General features: G+C 44.9%; 6 protein-coding genes across 8 annotated transcripts; 3 read left to right on the plus strand and 3 right to left on the minus strand.

Annotated features, from left to right (window-relative positions):
* Positions 1-67: 67 nt before the first annotated feature.
* LOC108142965 (methylcrotonoyl-CoA carboxylase subunit alpha, mitochondrial) lies at positions 68-3,025 on the minus strand. Its single transcript, XM_017267111.2, has 7 exons — positions 2,890-3,025; positions 2,011-2,776; positions 1,443-1,949; positions 1,096-1,387; positions 855-1,042; positions 622-793; positions 68-566 (listed from the first exon to the last, which is right to left on the minus strand). The coding sequence occupies exons 1-7, from the start codon at positions 2,928-2,930 to the stop codon at positions 436-438; spliced, it is 2,097 nt and encodes a 698-aa protein (XP_017122600.1). The 5' UTR covers positions 2,931-3,025; the 3' UTR covers positions 68-435.
* A 540-nt stretch (positions 3,026-3,565) lies between these two features.
* LOC108143026 (bromodomain adjacent to zinc finger domain protein 1A) lies at positions 3,566-9,940 on the plus strand. Its single transcript, XM_017267222.2, has 6 exons — positions 3,566-4,050; positions 5,059-6,298; positions 6,356-8,760; positions 8,821-8,996; positions 9,059-9,503; positions 9,564-9,940. Exons 1-6 carry the CDS (start codon positions 3,929-3,931, stop codon positions 9,661-9,663), a joined length of 4,488 nt encoding a protein of 1,495 aa, XP_017122711.1. The 5' UTR covers positions 3,566-3,928; the 3' UTR covers positions 9,664-9,940.
* A 14-nt stretch (positions 9,941-9,954) lies between these two features.
* On the minus strand, positions 9,955-17,369 carry LOC108143110 (DDB1- and CUL4-associated factor 5). The gene is made up of 7 exons (XM_017267333.2): positions 16,798-17,369; positions 16,544-16,727; positions 15,940-16,206; positions 15,602-15,876; positions 15,412-15,542; positions 14,516-15,218; positions 9,955-10,826 (listed from the first exon to the last, which is right to left on the minus strand). The coding sequence occupies exons 1-7, from the start codon at positions 17,012-17,014 to the stop codon at positions 10,357-10,359; spliced, it is 2,247 nt and encodes a 748-aa protein (XP_017122822.1). The 5' UTR covers positions 17,015-17,369; the 3' UTR covers positions 9,955-10,356.
* Positions 11,249-13,111, plus strand: LOC108142882. Its single transcript, XM_017266958.2, has one exon. It carries the CDS (start codon positions 11,276-11,278, stop codon positions 13,109-13,111), a length of 1,836 nt encoding a protein of 611 aa, XP_017122447.1. The 5' UTR covers positions 11,249-11,275.
* Positions 17,370-18,089: 720 nt separating the features above from the next.
* Positions 18,090-19,298, plus strand: LOC108143031. Of its 2 annotated transcripts, none has more exons than XM_017267228.2 (2): positions 18,090-18,249; positions 18,375-19,298. In XM_017267228.2, exons 1-2 carry the CDS (start codon positions 18,204-18,206, stop codon positions 19,106-19,108), a joined length of 780 nt encoding a protein of 259 aa, XP_017122717.1. In that variant the 5' UTR covers positions 18,090-18,203; the 3' UTR covers positions 19,109-19,298. The 2 variants fall into 2 exon arrangements, with proteins under 2 accessions (XP_017122717.1, XP_017122718.1); XM_017267229.2 differs by having other exon boundaries at positions 18,378-19,298.
* A 326-nt stretch (positions 19,299-19,624) lies between these two features.
* LOC108143029 (riboflavin transporter 2) lies at positions 19,625-23,796 on the minus strand. 2 transcript variants are annotated; one of them, XM_017267226.2, is made up of 2 exons: positions 23,210-23,796; positions 19,625-21,098 (listed from the first exon to the last, which is right to left on the minus strand). In XM_017267226.2, exons 1-2 carry the CDS (start codon positions 23,323-23,325, stop codon positions 19,745-19,747), a joined length of 1,470 nt encoding a protein of 489 aa, XP_017122715.1. In that variant the 5' UTR covers positions 23,326-23,796; the 3' UTR covers positions 19,625-19,744. The 2 variants fall into 2 exon arrangements, with proteins under 2 accessions (XP_017122715.1, XP_041564908.1); XM_041708974.1 differs by lacking the exon at positions 23,210-23,796 and adding an exon at positions 21,757-21,785.
* Between the last annotated feature and the right edge of the window lie 54 nt (positions 23,797-23,850).

A 23,850-nucleotide genomic window follows, 5' to 3' on the forward strand; every position in this document is an offset into this window, starting at 1 on the left:
TTCTCTCAGTTTCCGTTTTCGTTCACCGACAGCAACAAACTCAAAGTCAAACTCATAGGTCGCAAAATTATGTACGGAACTCAATTTTAAATTATGTATTTATAAAGATATAAATCACATTTAGGAAATGTGTGTTTGACAAACTGAATAAATCTTATACATCCATTAACATTCAACAAAAATTAAAACGAATAAAACATTTTTTTAAAACTATCACCGTTGGCTCTCTGACTCGTCTGCTAAAACACATTTGATCAACAGTTGGACCATTTTAATGCCGTGGGAAAAAAACACAATAAAATTCCATTAAACGGACAGAATTACAGTTAACTCTTATAAATGCACATTGTTTTCCCTGATAATAAGATTCTTAGACAATTAAACGTGTAGGTAAATGCAACAAAATCTGGTACGTAGTCGATTCCCAGTTCTATTTTATTTGTCAACCTCCTCGTCGACAAATGTGATCACGGACTCTCCCTTGGCCACGTTTTTGCCCTCGGCTCCTCCAATAGACTTGATAGTGGCGTCTTTGGGAGCCTTAAGGATGTGCTCTATTTTCATGGCTGTAAAACAATAGAGTCTTGTAAAACACATCATATTTAAAGTATTGTTTCTTACCAATAAGCACGGCCAAACTGTCACCCTTCTTGACCTGGTCTCCTGGCTTCACCAGGACCTTTTCCAGCACTCCCGGCATGGGTGCCTCCACGCGGCCGCCTCCTGCTCCTAGCTGATCACCCTGAGCACTCAAGAACTTTGGCTCTGCCAGCTCAAAGTCAAGCTTGCCACTCTGCAAATTGGAAACAATCCAAACTCGATTACCTTCTCAGTTAGGGTAATGCAAGACTTACCTCCAAAAACAAACTGACACTGGGTCCATCAACATTGGCATTGTAAGTGGTGATATTGGTATCGATATTGGCACGGATTTTCAAACGACCGCCATCTTGCACTCTCTCGGCCTTGATCGTTTGCCAATCGCCATTGTCCACTTGTATTTGCACATCCTCGCCATCAAACTTGACAGCCACGGAGTAAACTGTAAGATAGTGTTAAATAAGCCAGCTTTTAAATTCGAAAACATCCTTTTACCTTTCTCATTGGCTTTCAAAGTCAAGGTGCGGATCAAGGAGTAATTGAGGCGGGCATTGGGCGTGGCAAGGAAGGGATCTTGGCCTCCGTTCCCGTTGCTACAGGCTGCCTGCAACTCCGTGAATACCAGTGCCAGAGCAGCTTGGCTTACTTGCTGCGGACTGATGGCAATTGGCGGGAAGAGAGTGTCGAAATGCTCATCGATGAATCCCGTGTGTACGTTGGCCGCCTGGAATTCCGGGTGCGAGGCCAGATCGATGAGGAAGTTGATGTTCGTGTCCAGACCTGAGATCTGAAATGGGGTTTTTATTGAAAAAACCGTCTACTACTCGAGTAACAGTACTCACATGATACTCGCCTAGGCGGGCAACCAAAGAGTTGAGTGCCTGAGCGCGATTCTCTCCCCAAACGACCAGCTTGGCAATCATGGGGTCATAGTGGACAGACACCTCGTCCCCCTCGCGAACTCCCGTCTCTACGCGCACATCGGCACTTGTCCGGGGAGTAGACAGATAGCGCAGTGGTCCTGCTCCGGGCAGGAAACCACCACGAGGATTCTCCGCATAGATGCGCGCTTCGAAGGCATGACCGCGCCGAGTGATCTGCGACTGCTTCAGCGGCAGAGGCTCTCCGGCGGCAATGCGAATCTGCCACTCAACCAGATCTGTGCCTGTAATCATCTCCGAGATGGGATGCTCGACCTGCAGGCGGGTGTTCATCTCCATAAAGTGGAAGGAGAGGTCCTCCTTGTCCAGGATGAACTCCACGGTGCCTGCTCCAACGTAGCCCACAGCTTTGGCAGCACGTACAGCGGCCTCGCCCAGCTCCCGACGCAGTTCTTCCGATAAACCAGGCTGCGGAATTAAATTATATGTAAGTTTTTGAACTTAATTGATAAGGGAGTTGAAGCCTTACAGCTGGCGCCTCTTCGATAATCTTCTGGTGGCGGCGCTGCACAGAGCAGTCCCGCTCCCACAGGTAGACGGCTTCGCCATACTGATCCGCAAAGACCTGGACTTCCACGTGGCGGGGCGAGCGGACATAGCGTTCCAGCAGAACGGAGCTGTCGCCGAACGACTTCTGCGACTCATTGCGCGCCGAGTTGAGGGCGGTGAGAAAGTCCTCCGCTTTTTCTGCGATCCTCATGCCCTTGCCGCCGCCGCCTCTGACAGCCTTGATCATCAGGGGAAAGCCGATGAGCTGGGCCTCTCGCTGCAGACACTCATCCGACTGATCCTCGCCGTGGTAGCCATTGATGATGGGCACTCCGGCAGCAGCCATTATGGCTTTGCTGGTGCTCTTGATACCCATGTCCCGGATGGCGGAGCTGGGTGGGCCCATGAAGATGATGCCCTCACGCTGGCACAGCTCGGCAAACTCCACGGATTCGGACAGGAAGCCGTATCCCGGGTGGATAGCTTGAGCGCCCGAACGCTTGGCTATGTCCAGGATGTGTTCGCCGCGCAGATACGAGGCGGAGGAGGCGGCCTCGCCCACGCGGTACGCCTCGTCCGCCAGCTGCGTGTGCAGGCTCTTCTCGTCAGGATCGGAAAAGACTGCCACGGTTCGGACGCCCAGTTTGCGGGCCGTCCTAATAACGCGGCAGGCGATCTCCCCTCGGTTCGAAATCAGGATCTTGCTGATGGGACGCACTTTTGGAATGGCTGCTGTGGCAAAGCACCTGCAGAAAAACAAAAACAAATTGACACGGTTTATGTAATCGTCCGTGGCGTAAAGTTAAAGAAACCTGTTGACCCAAGGGATTTAGCAGGCAACGGCGATCTCTATTCTCACCTGGCACTCGCGCCCGCGCTGCAGATAAGTCTTGCGTACATTATAACTATATTTAAATGCAATAAATCTATTTGATAAATATTTTACTCGGAGCAATAGGGTGATCGATTCTTATCAGCTGATAGCACACTCAATCGATCCCTTTTTTTTGTAGAATTTATGGAAATATCGATGTTTTGCGGCGACTATCGATTTTATATCATTTTTTGGTAATTTTTTAACAACTTTCCAGGTTTTTTAAAATTTTTTATTTTGCTTTTTTTTTTTTTTATCCAGTGAAAAACTATTTGATTTTCCTGGTCAAAAGTTGGCAACACGAGTATAAATGGATCTCGTGTGCTCATTTACATGAGTTAGTCGACTTAAAGATATCCTGCTAGGAAAAAATATTTACAATTTTAAACTAAAACTTCGTATTGAATTTATAATTATTAAATTACCATGCTGTGGTTTTTGAACAGGAAAAATCATAATATTTTAAATTCAATATATGTTTTAAGCTTGTGGTAACAGCAACAATCAGTATATTTTTTTTTAAGTCAATTTATATTTTTTTAATGAATTTTTATTTATGCATAATTTTTAAAATTCCGTTTCTTAATTTATCGCTTCTTGAGGTATCGGTCTATCGGTATTCCTTCGTTCGCGTCTCTTGTTATTTATGCGTTCGCGAAATACGGTAACATTATTTGTAAAAATTACTGGCAAAGGCGCGTGAAAATATTCGTGTTCTGGAAAATTGGTTGATTTAAAGAGCTACTGCCGCTGAAGACAGCCACAAAGATACTTGAAAGTGCCGGAATAGTGTCGTTTCCGGAAAGCGAGTAAAATTGCGCCGGATCGCAACGCGCGTTACGTTGAAAAAGCCATCCCAATGAAATAGGTCTGAAGAGCCGAAAGAAGCCGTGAAAATTTGGCGCCTTGGCGTTGTGAAATTTATCAGCTCCGCCGCGATTTTATAGTGTTGTAGTGCCAGGCGTGTGTTCCCAAGGATTGTCATTGAAAGGTTGAGAGTGAAAAAAAAACAGAAAACAACAAAATGCCGATTTGCAAGCGGGATGGCTTCGACCTGAATCAAAAGGAGGGCAAAAACGAAACATTCCACGACAACGACCAGGTTTTCTGCTGCTACATCACCAAACGCATTTTCCGCGACTATGAGTAAGTCAACCATTCCATATATACCATTGCCTCCACTTTCGCGAAGGACGCCAAAGTATACAACACAAGCGACGCTGCAAAAGCATTTGCCCGTGATGTATGGCAACGTACATCCGTACATCACTGCCGAGTGTATGTATGAGTGTGCAAGTCTCGTGGGCCTGGGGCACAAAAAAAAAAACGCTGTTCGGTGGCGGGAAGAATTTACAGCTGCCGCGGCACAGCTGCTCGCCGCGGCGTTGCCACCTGGCGTTGCACAAAGCGCGCCTTTCAGAATTTGAAATTGCATTGCCTTCTTTGTTTTTTTAACCACATATAAATTTGTTTTTTTTTTTGTTATTATCTTTGTTTATTTTCTTTTAATGGAGTTGTAAAAGTGTTCTGATTTTATCATTGGGCTATCGGGCTCGTTAAACAATTCCAAACTTATATTGTGATTTTTCTTTCCTTGCTCCAACGGAAAAGGATAAGTGCGTATCAAAGCGACGTTTTAGGGTCCTGAAACCAATTTTACTGTATTAAGCAGCTCGAGCTGAAAAACTTTTCTTCCACCACTTTTTGAAAAGCCCACTAGTTTTGCGGGAAAATGCATAAAAAAGCTAGATCTCACAACTTCCAAACGCCTAAAGCTACAATTACGTGCTATGTATTGTTAAAAAGGAGTTTTTAAGGGATGTTTACTTTTCTTTTAGTAAAATAATAACAGAACTATGGCCAAAAATTTGTTTTTTGAGTTCACATTTTAGCGATTTTTTTGAAAACGCCAGTATAGATTTAAAAAACAAAAAAACAAAATCGGACTCGTGACTTGACCATTTCAAAGCAGCGTGCCGATTACAAAACAAATAAAATGGAAATAAAGTATTTAGTTTGGCAAAATAAAAAAAATAGTCGTCATAAAATGTGATATCAGAAGTTTTTGGAGTTGAAGGTGCAATCGTCACGCCAATTGTTTTTTTTTTAAACAAACAACATCCTTAACGCGCTTAACTGATTTCTTAACTCCAGAAACTACTTTCGACACGTGATGGTGATCAACTCGACGGTGTGGCAGTGCGAGGCCACCGGCAAGGAGAACCTCACATTCGAGGAGGCGGTGAAAAGCGAACGGGCGGCGCGCAAAAAGATGGAGCAGTTCAAACACAGCCTCCGGGCACCCGTGCTCCTGGTGGTGGAGCACGCCCGCCAGTCGGCGGTCAACACCCTGAACATAATGGTGGCCAAATTCCTGCGCAAGCGCTACTTCATCGGCGAGGAAGTGACGGTGCAGGCCAAAAAGAATACCACCTACACAGTGGTGGGCATCAAGTTGGACAAGGATACGCCGGAGCCGGGCAATGGCATCTTCGAGGACACCGACAGCCTGATCTACAGACTAAGCTCGGGCAACGGGGATCCCGCTGCAGTAATTGAGCTGCCCTTCAAGCAACTGCGCCGCTCGCGTTTGGAGTTCAATCTGGAAAACCTAAGCATGTTCATCAAGAGCAATGTGTCCCGTGTGGACGGGTTGCTGCGACCCAAACCAGAGGCCTACAAACAGTACGTGACAGACCCCGGCGTGAGCTTCTCCACCATTTTCATTGGCAAAATGCCGCGCTACTCGCCCGCCAAGATCAAGAAACCCGATGCCAAGGATGCCAAGAAGCAATCCACTCTGAACAAATACATTGTGGCTGATGAGGCGACGGCTGCAAAGTCCAAGGCAAAGGCCAAGTCCGATGCCAAATCGCTGGCGGAGGAAATGGAGCGTGTGAGGCTGGAAAAGGAGGCGAAACTGATTGAAAGTGAGCGGCAAAAGGCGGAAAAAAAGGCCCAGCTGATGGAGCGCGTGGAGAACGAATGCAATTTGCTGCTGCAGAAGACCGACGATCTGGAGCGAACCGATCAGAAAGTGCTGCCCCGCTACACGCAAATAGTCACCATCCTGCCCGAGCGTCTTCTAGGCGATGCCTTCATGATGCGCGAGTTTATGCACACTTACGCAGGCCTACTGTCCGGCATCGAAGTGTTCCGCCAGAATCTCACCTTTTACGAAATGACCCGAGCACTAAGTGCCCGCGAGATAGCGGGCCCACTGTCGGACATTCTTCTCGTGCTCCTCGGCACAGTTTTCGATCTGCAGAAGGAGGAAGAGGAGGAGTGTGCGGCGACCTACCTAGACAGGGCGGCGCAAACACACGAGCCCTTCTGGAGTATGGCGCAAGCCGCCAAAAGTCACTTCTACGCCAAGAGGCACTTCTCCTTCAAGGTACAATTTTCAAATATTTGTGTGTACATCATCTAATCCATCGTCTTTTTGTATCAGGTTAACGAACTCCCGCTGGATGCACTGACTCTGAGTGAAGTGCTGCGCCTGCATCTACTCGGATCCGGAGCTATTGTAAACGAGAAGTTGGATCGATGGAGGGTGATGTACCGGAACGGCTACTCCTCGAAAGAGGATCCCGGCTTGGAGCTGCGCCTACAACACCCACACATTCTGCGCGCTCTGAAAAACCATTCCGTGTATCAGCTAAAGTTCAGGGATATAATGCAATTGGTCCGCTGCCTGATGTCGCAAATTCTCACCTACTCGGGCACCATTAATGTGATCGAGGAGCGCATGGAGCAGACAGCGAAGGCCAAGCAGGAACTGCGAGCACTAGTTATCGGGGAGAATAAACGACTGGCCGCCGTGGAGATCAACAGAAAAAAGCTCACCCACACGCACCACCTCGAGGTCAGTGCGGCTGAGCCAGAAAAAAGGGAGGCGTTGGTGGAAAAGTTAAACAAGAGCATTGCAGAGCTGCACGCCCAATCGGATCACCAACATCGCAAGCACGAGCAGCAGATGCTTAAGCTGCACTCACAACTGTTCAATTTCTTGGTATACCTCGGCATGGATAGATGCTATAGAAAGTACTACGTCTTGGAGTCCATGCCGGGAATCTTTGTTGAGCACTCGCCGGACAGCCTGGACACTTGTTTGGCGCAGCCGCCTGAGAACAAGTCGCAACTTGAGATTCGTCAACAAGCCTCGTTGCCCAGGAGTCGCAAGGACTTGAGGGTATATCTTCTCAAACTCTATGGAGACGATGACAAGAAGACCAGGAGGAGGGCCAAGCAATCGCTGGAGAACAAGGAGAACCAGGAGCATCGTCTAAACGGCAGTGCCGAGCCCATAGAGGTGGAGCCCGATCCTCCGGAGGCCCCCACTCAGTTCGAGTTGATGATGTGCAGCGGTGACAAGCGAAATTGTATTGTGCACGATCCCAGAAACGGGCAACGGCAGCGTTGGTCCTACATCTACAAAGCGGAGGAGATCGAGGAGCTGATTAGGGCACTGAATCCCAATGGTCTTCGAGAATTCGAGCTACTTCAAGAACTTTCCGTTCTGAGATCCCTCATCGAGCAGCATGTAAAGACCTGCCCGGTCGACGTGCTCACCCTGGAGAACGAACCACAGCGCAAAAAGTTTCTTGCAACGATGGAATCAGAAACTCACCGCAAGTACGGTGATGCCAACTTTGGACTGCCAAACGGAACCGATTTGAACGAAGTAATGCGCCTGCATTTGGTGGACCGCATCATACAATTCGAAAGGGATATTTTCACGGGCGATCTCGGCCGTCTTAAGGTCAAGGACATGGAAAAGTGGCGAAATGATCTGCTCGCAGGCAGATACGATGCGCAGGGCAAGTTGCAATGGGGTCCAGGTGGCAAACTTGAAGACGAGGTATCGAACGGTTCTGACAACGAATCCCATGACACTCACGAGGAGGATGAGGGCGCTCTGTGGGGCAAATATGCCAAAAAGCCGTACCGTGATCCCGGTTTATATTTGGCACCTTCGTTGGACACAGACCCGTCGTCGGCTCTGACACCAGACAGCGACGATGAGGAGACTCAACCTGCAGCCAACGCTGTCTCCATTCCAATCGCCGTGCACAATATGGCCTCGTCTCTTCTCCAGGTAGAGCAGGCCATTGGCAAGCGATTCCTCAAGGAACCCTACGGCATGAAGAAGTGGGACCCCAAACAGGAGGCTCTAAGACAAGCCTGCGACGCGCGTCTGCAGCAGTGGGAAGTGTCGCTAATGGAGAGCACTAGCTTTGCGCAGGTGTTCCTGCACCTAAACATCCTGCACGACTGCGTCCAGTGGAGGCGCTCAACCAACAAGTCCTTGTGCAAGGTCTGTCGGCGAGGCAGCGACCCGGAGAAAATGCTGCTGTGCGACGAGTGCAACGCCGGAACCCACATGTTCTGCCTAAAGCCCAAGCTGAGGTCGGTGCCACAGGGCAACTGGTATTGCAATGATTGCGTTAAGAGTCTGGGTCTGAATAGTGCTCAAAACGACAAAGATAAGAAGCAGGCAGCGAAGAAAAAGCGCAAGTTTATTGTAGAAGAAGAGGAGGATGAGCCCACAGAAGAGGAAGAGGAGGAAGTGGATGAGGAGCAGGAGGAGGGGGAGGAAGTGGAAGAAGATGAGGAGGACGATAAGTCGGATGAAGATAAGGAGTACGAAGCACAGGCGGATGACATCAGCATGGCCTCCACTCGCTCCTCTGTGAAGGTCAACGGGCGACCTTCCAGACAATCCCGCACACGACCAGCGGGCAAGCGGCTCAGATCCAAAGAAATAAAGGAGGCCGTCGAGGATGAATCCGAAAGTATGGAAACTAGCGATGAAGCTTCCCTTACAGCCGATGAAGATGCGGTCGAAGAGAAGTCGTAAGTTAAAGCTGTCCTTAAGTGCATAGACAAGGAATTAAAGAGTGCATCTTTCCACAGCCATGATGAGAAGGTCTGCAACAAGTGTTTCTACGAAGGCAGCGATATTAAGTGCGTGGTCTGCCTCTCAACCTACCACCTGGAGTGCGTCAATCTCAAGCGCCCGCCGCGCACGGAGTTCGTGTGCAAGGCGTGCAGACCCGATCCACAGCGACCCAGGCGTCGACACAGTAACAGTGAGCAGACAAGTAGTATACCCATTAACTTTTCCCAACTTACCTTTACCGTTTTTTATTAGTGAATGGCGACGATGAAAACGATGACGATGAACCGCAGGCCAAGCGCTCCCGCTCCTCTCGCAACTCGGTACGCCTATCCATCGATAAGTCTGCCCGACAGAGCAACGGCAATAACAATAATAACAACAATAGCAGCACTAATAACAACAATCATCGGAGGAGTGGTCGCAGGACGAACGAGAACCTGCCGTTGAACAGCTCAGCCTTGTATGATCTGCTTGAGCAGATCATGAAGCACAAGGCATCTTGGCCGTTTTTACGACCTGTGCTAACGTCGGAGGTGCCCGACTACCATCAGATCATCAAGACGCCCATGGATCTGGCTAAGATTAAGTCCAAGCTGAACATGGGCGCCTATCAGCTGAACGAGGAGCTGCTGAGCGACATCCAGTTGGTGTTCAGGAACTGCGATCTGTACAACGTTGAGGGCAACGAAATATACGAGTGGGTAGATCATTTTGAATTATAGATTATAGATAGATTATAGATTATATTGAATTCCAGCGCTGGCTGCCAACTAGAGCGTTTCGTGATCGAACGCTGCAAGGACATGCAGCTGCCATTCAGGCCAAGCGACATGAACGGAGAAATCGGAGCATGCTGAAGCGAACGCTGATCTCCGCCAACTATCGTGTAAATTAGTTAGCCTACTCTTAGCCGTAGTTGAAACCAATCTAGACTTAAGCTACAACCATTCAGTCGTAAGTACGCTTAAAGATGTTCGTTCTCTATGTTTAGTCTTTGCATTTACGTGCATATCAGTTCAAAGTTCAACGCACAAGCACGAAAATTCTTACCTGTTGGTTTATGAGACATTATGTATTTTTTAAATTATTGTAGACATTATGAAAATTCCACAATCAATAAATGAAGTGAAAGAATACAATCAACAAAATTAAATAAATATGGGAGGTTTATTCAGAGGAAAAATCGTAAAAACAAATTTGTTCAATGGTTTTCAGTTTAAGGTAAACCTTGAAACGCTTAAGTTAGATCCCTCTATTTTGTAGGGATAAAACATTCAGGGAATGAATGTACAATTCTGAGCAAGTATGAAAATATTGTTTGCGAATTGCAGTCGAAAAATTAAAGTTTCGACTGATTTTTCAGTTGCTAAAATTTTTTTTGCTTCCTTTAAACCTGATTTATTTCCCGTTTGGTTTAGTAATTTAAATTTCTTAAAAATTATGCCATAAGCGAACATTTGTGTTTTAGCGGAGATCCAAATTAAAAGTAAAACCATATTTAAGCCTATGTTTTAAATAGTTGGGAATCCCAATTGCGATATGAGTACAACTTATGTGGATGATGACGTGGATGCTGTTGACTCTGTATTACAAATATCCGGAATTAGACCATTGACATTTTCTTTCATAAAATTGTGGTTGGACGTCAGCTGGCTGTTATTGTTGGCTTCCAGTTCGGGTAGAAAAATAATAGAACTGGAGGTGCTGGGAGGCCGAGACAATTGCGCCTCCATGGAGGTCATTGATGAGGTGAAGGAGCTGTCTTCCTCTAGCTCATCCGATTGAACGCCTTCCTTTTCATTGGCATTATGGTTGTGATTGTCCCCCGACGACGGCTCGTCCTCGTTGGTGTCATTGTGCTCCTCCAGAATGTCGGTATCATTTGAAGCGGTACTGTGGTTGTCCACTTCTGTGGGACGAAGTTGGCGAGCCGTTCTTCTGTGCTTGGTGACCGAAAATTGCTGGCGTTTTGACTTTCGCTTGCGTTCCCTTCGGTCGATGCTGGACTGCAAAGTTTCATCTGAAAAAGCGATAATAAGATTAGATTTAAAACTAAACATATCTTAATTGTCAATTAAATGCAAAGTATTGGTTTGATTTTTGGTAGGTTGATAGATAGTGACCCAGTATACATATAACTCCCAATAAAAGGTCTATACCACGTCTTAGACTAATATTACAGAGTTTCGTGATTTACTCTACGAGTAACGGGCATAAATGTATCATATTAGCTTTGCTGCAAGGGAACACCCTTGCTCAAGCATAAATGGGAAAGTCATGGGGACAAGTCAAGTATTGTCAACAGACCCCAGACACTTGCCAATAATTGTGGGTCTGCCCCGAGGTGTCAGTGGTTCTGACACTAAACAAACACTTTGCCAACAGGATGTCAGTCGTCCAACCCCCGTGTCCTGAACCTGTCCTATTGATAGCTCCACAATCTCAGTCAAAGGTTCAGTAACTCCTGATATGGCGACGACTCTGCATCTAATTACGCTGGCTTTAGTGGGAGTAACCATTGGTCAAACCAATAACACGGAATACAAGCTGGTGCTGGCCTCAATTTTGGATACGCTTGAGGGTGGCCTTGAACTCCATCTGAGGAATCCTGCCAATGGAGACAACGAACTGGTCCAGTTTGTGATGAAGCACAGAAAGACTTCTCTGAAAATTAGACTGAGTCAGGAGAAAGCACCTTCGGAAGCATCAAATATTCGGCATAATTTCTATTTGTTCGAGGACGTGCAGCTAATGCATGACATCCTTATTAGTTTAGTCAATACAGATGGCTTTTACATACTGGCTTTGGAGAAATATGAGCCCGAGAATGATGCAATTTTAATAGACTTCATGGCCAAAGTTTGGCTCCAGCATGGACACAGTCGGATTTACTATGTTCAGTTGAGTTTAGAACGCATACTCCTCTACAATCCCTTCAGGCAAAGCGTAGTCTTGGTTAAAAATCCCAAAGCCTATGGACGAATCTACAAAAATCTTCAGGGCTATCCCTTGAGAATCTACATCTTCGATTCGGTGTACTCCAGTGTGAGTGGGGATGGCGCAAGCAACAAGGTGCTGAGTGTAGATGGAGCGGATGCCAAGTTGGCCAAAACAGTGGCCAGGCAATTAAACTTTACGCCCCATTATCTCTGGCCCGATGATGAGTTCTTCGGAGGCCGCCTGCCGGATGGATCGTATAGTGGCGGCGTGGGTCGCGCCCACCGCGGCGAAGTGGACATAATCTTCGCGGGATTTTTTGTCAAGGACTACCTGACCACCCACATCCAGTTCAGCGCAGCCGTGTACATGGACGAACTTTGTCTGTATGTGCAAAAGGCTCAAAGGATTCCGCAGTCCATCCTTCCCCTCTTTGCCGTTCATACAGATGTTTGGCTGTGCTTCCTGTTGGTGGGTCTCGTGGGTTCCCTTGTCTGGCTCCTTTTGAGGGCTCTAAATCTGGGCCTGCGCATCGAAGGCATACCAGATGGTTCACAAACTACAGCGACTAGTAGTTTTGGAGCAGCTGGTCGCATTTTCATCGACACTTGGGTCGTTTGGGTGCGAGTGAATGTGGGCCGCTTTCCCCCTTTCCACTCGGAACGCATTTTCGTGGCTTCCCTTTGCCTGGTGAGCGTGATTTTCGGAGCCCTGCTGGAGTCCAGTCTGGCCACAGTTTACATTCGACCTCTTTACTATCGCGATACCAATACCTTGAGGGAACTGGATGAGTCCGGCCATCCCATTTACATCAAGCATCCCGCCTTCAAGGACGACCTCTTCTATGGTCACGATTCGGAGGTCTATCGTCGGTTGGATGCCAAGATGACGCTGGTGGCCGAGGGCGAGGAACGCCTCATTGAGATGGTTTCCAAGAGAGGAGGATTTGCGGGCGTCACCCGCTCTGCTAGCTTGCAGCTGAGCGACATTCGATACGTTATGACCAAGAAAGTGCACAAGATACCTGAGTGCCCCAAGAACTATCACATCGCCTATGTCCTGCCACGCCCCTCGCCGCATTTGGAGGAGGTAAACCGGATCGTACTCCGCCTGGTAGCCGGCGGAATCGTGGGCTTGTGGACGGGCGAGGCCAAGGAGCGTGCCAAGTGGAGCATCCAGCGGTTTCCCGAGTACTTGGCCCAATTGGACGTCGGCCGGTGGAAAGTGCTCACCATTTCCGACGTCCAACTGGCCTTCTACGCCCTCACCATCGGATGTCTATTATCGGCTGTTGTTTGTATGGCCGAGGTCTTCTTAAGACGCAAGCGAACATTCTTTAGCCATTCGATTGGATCAAATCAGTTTTAACAAGAAAGAAAGCAAACTTCGGCAAGCCGAAGTTCATATACCCTTGCAGCTATTGCATGAATTAAATACTTTTGAAAACATTTAAATTATGATTTACGTGAGTATATACTGAAAAACAGTGAAGCTATGATGATTTGCAGCTCAATTATTAGATAGTTATTTTATATATTTTTATTAGTTCTATGGGAGCTATATGATATAGACGTCCGATTTTGATAAAATTTAAACCATAATTCTGAAATAATTAAACATTGCCATATGTCGAAGAACTAAACAAAAAATTAAAAAACAGAAAAGTTATAATTTTTTTTCATTTATTTCTCCGATTGTTCCTATGGGACCTATATGATATAGTCGTCCGACTTTGATGAAATTTAAACCGTAAATCGAAAATATTTAACCATTACTAAATGTCGAAGAACTAAACGAAAAATTAAAAAACAGCAAAGTTATAATTTTTTTTCATTTATTTTTCCGATTGTTCCTATGGGAGCTATATGCTATAGTCGTCCGATTTTGATGAAATTTAAACCGTAAATCGGAAATATTTAAACATTACTAAATGTCGAAGAACTAAACAAAAAATTAAAAAACAGCAAAGTTATAATTTTTTTTCATTTATTTTTCCGATTGTTCCTATGGGAGCTATATGCTATAGTCGTCCGATCCGGCTCGTTCCGACTTATATACTACCTGCAATAGAAAGACAGCTTTTGGGAAAGTTTCATGCAGATAGCTTTAAAACTGAGAGACTAGTTTGCATATAAACGGACGGACAGACGGACAGACGGACAGACGGACAGACGGACGGACAGACGGACATGGCTAGATCGACTCGCCTAGTGATGCTGATCAAGAATATATATACTTTATAGGGTCGGAGATGTCTCCTTCACTGCGTTGCAAACTTCTGACTGAAATTATAATACCCTCTGCAAGGGTATAAAAATAATAAACGCTATACATACAGCGATCAAAATAATATTAATGGAAGAATGTTAAATGCTCAAAGACAACTTTTAAAAAGTTTAATATTGCTTAGGTTTTCGGAAAAAAAAATTATTCCATTAAATTCAATATACTGCAGTCAATGATTTTCTTAAAAATATATGAAAATAACCATAAATCCTCGTTCATCTGGACAACGTATTGGAAGGAACATTTTTTTAACAAATGATCTTTTTTTTTTAAATCGCAAACTTAAAAAAAGCAATTGTTGTTTTCAATCTTTTTTAAAAATTTTTGAAAATAATTTACGACCATAGGTTAATGTGAATTTTCCAATTTGCCCCATTCAAATTTTAGCCCACGAAAAGATAACAATTTTCATATAATGTTTCAATAGCTATTTTTGATTGCTATTTCCATAAGCTAAAAAAATACTATTATTTTGACCGAACCTACCTTCTTTCGAATCCTGTGCCCGCCGAGGACTCCGGCTATGCCTATCGCAGGCACGGCGTCGCTGTTCCCGGGCCGCTGCTTCCGCCGACGTGGTGGGCTGCTCGTCGTCCCCGAATAGGCGGTGCGTCTCCTCCAGCCAGTCGCTGATCCGCGCCTGCGTGGCCACCTGCTTCTGCTCGCCGAGGAGCCGCTGGAGCAGCTGGTCCACGTTGCGCGGCTGTCCCGTGGTGCCCTGCACCGCCAGCTGGAGCAGAGCACGCCGCTTCTTGGCGATCAGGTAGAATATGCGATTTGGATGGGTTTGCCAGCTCAGTTCGCTGACGTTGGGCGTGTCAATGTCCTGCTCATTGTCCCCATCATGGGTCTGCTGATCATCCTGGGGATCAGGATCAGGGTCAAGATCTTGTTCGCCATCCTCGTCGCTTGGATCCTCCGTGACCTCCGATCTGACCTCGCTGCTGGACGTGTCCGAGCTGCTGCTGGAGCTGCTCAGGTTGTCCACGGTGCTCCAGGACTCGAGCTCGCGTTGCACCAGCGTGTCGAAGAAGGCCAGCATCACCTGGTCCTCGTCCGTGTTGCGGGCACTGAAGTATTGCGACACATGTTCCGAGGACTCGCGATGCAGCGGCCGAGTGCAGTAGGGCAGGGCTTCGGCTTGGGTGAGAGATCCTTCCCAGCCCTGCTGGGCAAAGGGGCTCCACAGCTGAAGATTATGATGATATGGATAAGTGTATGCTCTGACTGTGGCGGTCAAAATAAAAGTAGTTTTTTAACTTGGAACTTGGAAATAGTAAACAAAAAAAAGTGTTAAGTTGCTTTTGAAATTAAAATACTATTACTTTGGGGTACTAGACACTACTATTATTTTGACCGCTGCTGTTGGTTTCCCAACGTACTTTAATAATTTTTTCCACGCCGGAGGAAGCGAGCAAACAGCGCTGGCGGTTGTAGCGCACTTGGTTAACTATGGAACGGTGACCTGTGAGGATGACTGGTGGTGTCTCCATCCACTGGTTCTTCTCCTCCACTGATAAGTGAAAAACGTTAGTTGGGGAATATGTAACCAAATCCCATCAGATAACTAACAGTCCACTCCATCGAGCCGCCAGATGAACATGTTGAAATTGTCCGAACCGGAGACCACCAGTTCGTCCTGCGGTCCTGCAAACGTACAGCTCTTCATGGTGCACGAGTTGAAGTACTCGTCGTGGTAGAAGGTGGCCACAGGCTCCGACGACCCGGGGTTGTAGAGGATCGGTGGAAGTCGGCGGTGGAGAGTGAGCAGCAGGCTGCCATTGCAATTAAAGCGCACGCTCATGCAGCTTGGTGACTCCGGTATGTAGTTGTACTGGCAGAGGGCCCTTTAGGATAAATGGTTAACAGTTAACGCGCCTTGCAATTTCTTATTTCTTAAGAGAACTCACTCCTGGTGGTGCCGCAGATCCCAGAGCATGGCGCCCCTTTTGGCGTTGGCTGTGGCCAGGAAGTTGCCATTTAGTGGATGAAACTCCACGGCATTGAATGGCGTCTTAAATTTTGCCAGAGCCAAAGGTTCGGACTTTCCTCCCCTCAGGTCGTAGACTAGGACTTCGCCATGCTCAGTGGCCACGCTCAACAGATGTCCACTGGTCCTGTCCACACTTAAGCCATACACAGGTCCATCGTGCGAAAAGTAATTGAGGATTTTTCCACTTTGAAACGAGAGCAGAAAGTATTTGCCTTGGTACGATTTTTAGGAGCTTTATATTGTTCAAATATTTTAAAAGTTTAGAAAGTGTTAAATTATATTTTTGTTTTTAGAATAAATAAGTATCTTGAGTTTATCTTATCTTTTTTTTAAATTAATATAATTTAAACAAGAAAGAAAACAAAATTCGGCAAGACTTACAGCTTTTAAAAAATTAAAATATTCTATAATTAATTTATTTATTTTCAAACGTCTGACAAATTGTATAATACCCTCTGCAAGGGTATACAACTTGTTATTACAAATTCTGACCACACAAAACAGTTGAAAATAAAACTCACGTTTCCAGATCGTGCTGGATAACCAAGTCATCATTTCCCCCGGAGAAGATAGAGCAGTTCTGGGTGTCGAATCCCAGACAGAAGATATTGCTGGCATGGGTTTCGTTCATGGACCGGGGTTTTCCCAATAGGGACACCACCTCGCGGTCAATGTTCCACAGCAAAACCCTCTTGTCGTCACCTCCTGCGGAATTTATGGATTGGCAGAGCTTAGCTGCAGACTTTGGAACCTATCAACAGGTAGTTCCGCTCACCTGAGGCCAGGAGCTGACCGCTCTGATTAAACTCCAGAGCATTTACACAACCGTAGTGACCAGTGAGATTGCGCTGGTAGAGATTCTCCGCCGCACTGAGGCGCTCACGAAAAATGGACGAGGAGATGTTGCCATTTACCAGCTGGTTTTCCCGCTGACCGAGCGCCAGGTCCAGATTACGGGTCTCCAGGAAGCGCAGATTACGACACAGGCTCATTTTTAGGGCTCTGCTTAGTGGTATAGTTCACAAAGAAGTCGAGAGGATAAAGTTACAGCGGCTGGATCTCGGATTCGGATTCAGTTGTGGTCTCCAGTGGGCCAGCAGTGAACGCATATCCCACACTCCGGTGGTGCTTTTAGTCTTTAGTCTTTTTTTAGTCGAGTCCCGCAGCAGTACACATTTTTCACATCACAAGAACATTCAATTGCGTACTTTTTGGGGGCCAAAGAAGCACATTAAAAAATACAGTTGCAGTTGGTAAATTACAGCCAGAAATGTGAACACAAAAGTGTGTTTTTTAGAGAACGAGTTTTAATCACCGCATCGCTCCCTAATCAAAACTAAAACAGAAAGTATACAAACCGAGAAACCACCGAACAGCTGTTCGTTCAGCCAGTTACAGTGGGACCAATGTGTGCGAAATCTACGCTTCTCCAGGGGCTTATGTACCATTCTATTTTATGTTGTTTAGACTACAATTTTTAGTAATCTAGATAGATGGTCTGGTTTACAAAATTATTGGGTACTTACAATTTTTACCACTTGGTTTCTTTTTTGATGTTATTGTTGGATGTGTTCCATAGTCACGGGGTTTGATTCTTGTCTTGTATTACTTTATTAATCACATTTCGTGTACTTTTCTTAGTAAATTTGTGCCACCAAATGAGGAAAATTAAGAACCCTAAGTTTATAATAATGCTAATACAACTGAAAAAATGTTGTACTTCACTTTGTGGGCTTACTTCTTCTATTTATGTATGTATATATATATAATAATAATATATATAATATAATATAGTAACCGTTTAATATTTCATGGAACAATCGGAATATTAAACAATATAAATGGAAAAAAATATAGGTTCTCTATTTGTTGATTCTTTGGGTAAAGTAATGGTTTCTAATTTATTATAGAGTTGCCACAGGGAACGACCGAATAATTCAGCTAAAAATCAAATAACCGTTTATGTTTTTAAGCATTAAAAATTGAAATTTAGTCGTTTTAAAGAATATTTATTTTTGCTATCAATGGCCGAAGTTTCCTTCCATTCTAGAATCGTTATACCTCAGAGTTTTATATATCAAAATTTTATTTAATCATCAGAAATTAATATTTTGTCATCAGATTTTCGTAAATTAAAAGTGTTGGTTTTTAAGCTTTTCTATTTTACTTAAGAAAATCGCAATGGACAGCGATAATAACAAATCAGGAATGGAGAGTGCGATATCTGGTAAGCTGGTCTATAGAAATCCATTTTTCTACAATCTCAAATTTTTTGCTGGATAACAATTTTAAATGGTCAAGGCTGTTACATTTTTTAAAATTCTTATTTGGTAATTTTAACCCAATACCTAGCAGTCTTTTTGGAGAATGTGGATGAAAAGGAGCAGGTCCGTCGGTACAGCCTTCAAAGCCTTCGTGATCGATTGCGTCAGGGCATCCAGAAGCACCAGGAGGTCGTCCAGTCGACGATGCAGCTGCTCAAGGAGGTGGGCGACGTGGTTAACATGATGCAGTTAAGTGGGAGTGGCCACCAAGGCCAGCCCACCAAAATCCGGCGCTTGATCGTTGGTTTCGAGGCCATCAACTCGGCGAACGCTTCGCAGATTCATTCTGTGGAGGGTATAAGTTTGTACTCAAATCTGACCGAGATTCATGGTCTATTAGTGGAATTCGAGCACCTCAATGAGAGTGCAGTTTTGGGGGAGACCCAAGTAAAATTCAAGCGTGCCCGGGAATCGCTGGAGAAGGCGCTCGACTTTCTGGAGAACAAAAGCAGCGATTCTCCTCGGCCTTTCCCGCAAGTCAGCCAGTTAACCGGGTGTCCTAGTGCCAGTCGCAGTCTCCGCGAGAAAATTGAGGCCTTCAACAAGGTCTTGGAGGGAACTCCCGAAAAGTTGGACAACACCGGCCGCCACTTCACCGATTGTTTCTGCAGCTGCTGCAGTTTGGCCGAGTCCCCCGAATCTGGAGGACACAAACCCATTCCCTCCGCCTCTAAAACCAATTCGGGATACGAGGGCGACATCGACAGCGAGGTGGAGCAGGCGGATAAATCAAGCAATGATTTTGAAATGACTGTTCCGTAAAAGATCAAAATTGGGGATCAAAGTTTTAATCCTTTGAGAGTATGAATTTGAATAGCTACCATAAGATTCCAATTATTCTACATTTTATGGATTTAAAGGACGATTAAGAAAAAACGTCCCTGATAAACCCATAAATGATAATTTGGTATAAGAATGGTGTAAATTAAAGCCAAATACTAAACCTTCATAATTATAAACCTTAATTTATTTTCGTATAAAAATATTGGGTTATAGAAGTAATGAATTTCAAACACAATAAACCAGTGTAATACGTTTAATAAAAGGATGATAAATTAGATGAACCTTAAATTACTAGTTTGAAATGCATTACCTAACATTGTTTACCTCTTGAGATTTTAATTAAATAGTTTTCATTTTGATAGTGGTTTGTATTTGAGGTCTTACAATTGTACATAGGTAAAGGCTTCTTTATTTTGTGCACTTCGGTCCTAAAAATTTCGAACTCATTTAGGGTATTGCCTTCGGATGATTAAAATATTAAAAACGCTGTTCAGGTAACAAGGTACTATCTTCATTGTGGCCATTAAGGGGGAAATACAAATTTGAAAATATCACACTAAACTATAGTAAAATCATCTATAAAATCACGATGCATCCCTGGATATGCTGACTTTGTCAGCAGCCCGTCTCTGCGGCCTGGAAAAGATCCGAGTAGTTAATGGCGAAGAAGATCGCTACCGCTCCGATGGCAGAACCCAGCTGCGTGATGGCCCCCACCCAGACCAGCGACTGGCCACCCTGTGCTCGCATCACGGTGGTGATTCCCAGCTTGGTGTAGCTCACGATCCCCACCAGCAAGGTCCAAGCAGTCACCACCAGCACGGCTCCCATGGTCTTGTCGTGAAGTGGCGGCAGAGGGCTCAGGGCAGCCGTGGTGAAAACGTAGCTGGTCAGGAGACCCGCCAGAATGGAGAGCACGGTAATGATGCGCAGGGATGTGAAATGCAGAAACATGGCCAAAAAGCAGGCCATCGGATTGGCAATCACACTGAGCGTGGCAGACAAGTGATATGCCTGCGATCCATAGGGGGCACTGGAGTAGGACTGAATGCTGCCGAACATTCCGTTGCTGAACAGGGAGATGACTCCAATCAGCAGCAGCAAATAGGTGTACTGGCCCTTGCTGAGTTTTTCCGTATTTAGTCCGTGGTTATCGGCCTCTCCGTACACGTACTTGTTTCCCTCGCTGACAGTAACCTGGGCGTATTCCCTCCTGGCCACGGGCAGGGAGTTCAGGAGCGTATAGCCCACATAGGCGAAAACCATCAGGGCGAAGAGGATGAGGTAGAAGACGCGGGTGTCGAATCGAGGTGGTGTCTTCTGCAGTTCGTAGATCTCCTGTCCTGTTTCCGTCACATTGACCAGGACACAGTCGCCGCTTTCGCCGATGCCCTGGATCAAAGCCGTCACGCTGGGCAGCAGACCACTCAGTCCCTCGCCAATGAAGTAAGTGACCATGTACTGCTCCTTAAAGCGCCCCATATAGGGCATAAAGAGCACTGAGCTGGTGCAGGCATTCAGCGCAGTGAAGCAGGTTAACACAAAAAGGGCCAAACTATGATCCGTGCCGGCCACTGGAGCCGTTCGGTTGTAGAAGAAAGCCGTCAGCAAGCAGGAGATGGCACCCACCAGTAGCACTCCGTGGATGGTCCATCCGTCGTTCAGCTTCTTGGGGGAATACTTCTGAATGGCCGTATACAACAGGGGGCCCAGATTGCCAATCTGCACCATCACGCTGAGGTAGGAGGGCAGACTCCAGCCCTCCGGGGCCTCGTCCACCAGCAATGGCAGTTGGATGAAGGTGCCATTTACCCCTAGCCACGTGCCGATACCAAAGAAAATGGCTAGGACGTCGACGATCCAGCTGCGATTGCGCAGCTTCTCCGAACCCATCTCCATATTCTTTTTGGGGTTTCCCCAGTTTAGGAACAATCTCAACTCACTTTTTTTGGCCTCAAGCGAAGGGAATCTGTGGGTGCATAGAAAAGATTAGATACTCTAAATAATATAAATAAATATTTTAAAACAGGTTCTAGTCTGCTCAATTTATATTCATTAAAAAAAAAACTGTTACCCTTTATATGTTGATTAGATTATTTTAAAAGTTTTCCAGGAAAAATGTATTTTCAAGTTCTATTAAAAACAAGAAAGGAAGCAAACTTCGGTAAGCCGAAGTTTTTATACCCTTGCAGCTACTCTTTAAAACGTTTAAATTATGATTTACTTGCGTGTATGTTTAAAAACATTGAAGCTATGATGATTTGCAGCTTAATTATTTGATAGTTCCTATGGCAGCTATACGATTGTTCCTATGGGAGCTATATGCTATAGTCGTCCGATCCGGCTCGTTCCGACTTATATACTACCTGCAATAGAAAGACAACTTTTGGGAAAGTTTCATGCAGATAGCTTTAAAACTGAGAGACTAGTTTGCGTAGAAACGGACGGACAGACGGACAGATGGACAGACTGACAGACGGACGGATAGACGGAAATAGTTAGATCGACTCTACTAGTGATGCCGATCAAGAATATATATACTTTATAGGGTCGGAAACGTATCCTTCACTGCGTTGCAAACTTCTGACTGAAATTATAATACCCTCTGAAAGGGTATAAAAACCTACGATCTATATTTCATTATATGGCGCGAACTAAAAAAAAACTATTTTAAGCCTGAGGCATTGTAGACTACTATTTGCCTAGGTTTATGGGGCTGCCTAAAGTCAGACGCGTTTTCAGTGTTAATTTTGCTCAATGATTCAGATAAGCCTTAAAAAGTCACTATCAAGCATTTGGTATTTACAGTTCATTATGTTTGTCTTTTGGACAGATAACTCAGCGAACACGATTAAATTGGTTCTGTGGTTTTACGTTACACTTTGGGTTCATGTCGGAGCTAAAAAAATACATATAATGGGTATATTGGAAATATAGATTGATAGTTGGGAACTTTGTAGTCAATAATTTTATAAAATGTACTGGGAATGTTTAACAACCTTTTTGTTTAGCCTTGAATTCTAAACATATCCACCAATCAAGTACTTTCGGATAAATTATTCCTCAGCTGTGTTTCAATGACAAATAATTGAGTAAATACAAGAAATTAAAGATTAGATATATAAAGACGAAACCTGAGAATCGACTAAATATATCTTTGTGCTTATCTGTTTTTCAAGTGATATAGAGTGGTATGCCGGTGGTCACATACGATCCTCATCTAATCTGCTAATTCAATTAATTTGTGACCAGCCGAACGGAGTGCCGTTGTCTGCACGTATCTGGCTAAAGACGATAAGAATCGCTATAGGAAACGGCATCCACTTATATTGCATATTGAATACGGACAAAAAATTCAATATTATGCTTTTGATTTATTGGACCATTTATAACTTTACTTTAGGCCAAGAACTTGTAACTTAATGGAATTTAAAATGCACCAGTACATATATATATATATATGTATATACAAACTCAAAATCTTAGATAAAATGTCAAAAACTTTACACTTACGAATAAATTGCAATCATGGAAAAAGGGATTCTAATTAGATATTTTTTTATTACTTTTTACTCTTGGTTGAATACTGGGGTAAAATAGTTTTAAGTAGAGAAAGGTCAACATTTTATTTTAAGTTGCTACTAATTTCGGAGAACCTTTTTTTATTATGGAAATTTTATATTTCACTTTTTGTTTGGAAATTTAATTAACCTCACCGAATAGGACAAATTACCTTCAGTTTAGAATTAAAAATTCAACTATCAATGACTTTAATCAAGTTTTTTTTCGGCTTGATGTTATCATTAAATCTGTCTGAAACCCAGTAAAAATTTAAGTTCAATTGATTTTTTGATTGGGGTAGTTTCCTATAATTATTATCGATATGACGCACTGGGGCTAAAGCTGATACGTCACGATGTTGTCGTAAAACATAATGCCAGCCGAATATGGAGAAAGAGATGGAAAGAGGGCCCGCCGGCAGCTTTAAAGCCCAGTTCCGAACTGGTTATTTGTCTCCACTTGGAAAAAAGTGTAAACAGAGCCAGCAGAGTTAGTATATAATGAGTTGCGAGCGCTTACCTGGCGAAACCCGCGGTATTCTGAGCTGCGTCGTCCAACGTCGAGATCACGCCGTAGACTGGCACCGCCGGAGTCGTGGGGCCACCAGCTCCTCGGTTTTTGTGGAACTTGCTCATATTCGGACTCGGAGTCTACTCTTCGAATTAATTTATGATCCCTGCGGCGATTAGATTTCTCGATCCAGGCCACTGTGCCTGTACGATGGGATGCGCAGGCAAAAGCGTTTAATTTCGCTTTGATTTGTTATTAAAAATCAATGGCTTAATTGGCGAAATGTGGCAAGTCGACGGCGATTGGAAGGTTAATTGCCGTGAAAGCCGCAAATAATTACAAAGTCGAAGGTCCAACTTGGTGGCCCTAGAAGTCTCAGTTACGCTGGGCGAATGAGATTTCTTATGCAATGTACTGTGAATTTCCGTCGACTGTGCAGCAGGACACAAAATGCAGGAGTTTCCAGGAGGCGGATGCGCCGGAGAAGCACGTCCAGCTTTCGCAAATTTGGTTGGGCATTTGAGCAGTCAAAAGTTGAATTTCATTTAATAAACATCTCAGGCGAGCATGAAACTGACAGTCGAACAGCTGTTCTGACCGATAGAAAAAATACCAAAACCTCTCGCACGTGCGACGAAGAGAGCCAAACT

The sequence above is a fragment of the Drosophila elegans genome, unplaced genomic scaffold (genome assembly GCF_018152505.1).
Source record: "Drosophila elegans isolate 14027-0461.03 unplaced genomic scaffold, ASM1815250v1 contig_468, whole genome shotgun sequence".
NCBI classification, from domain to species: Eukaryota; Metazoa; Arthropoda; class Insecta; order Diptera; family Drosophilidae; genus Drosophila; species Drosophila elegans.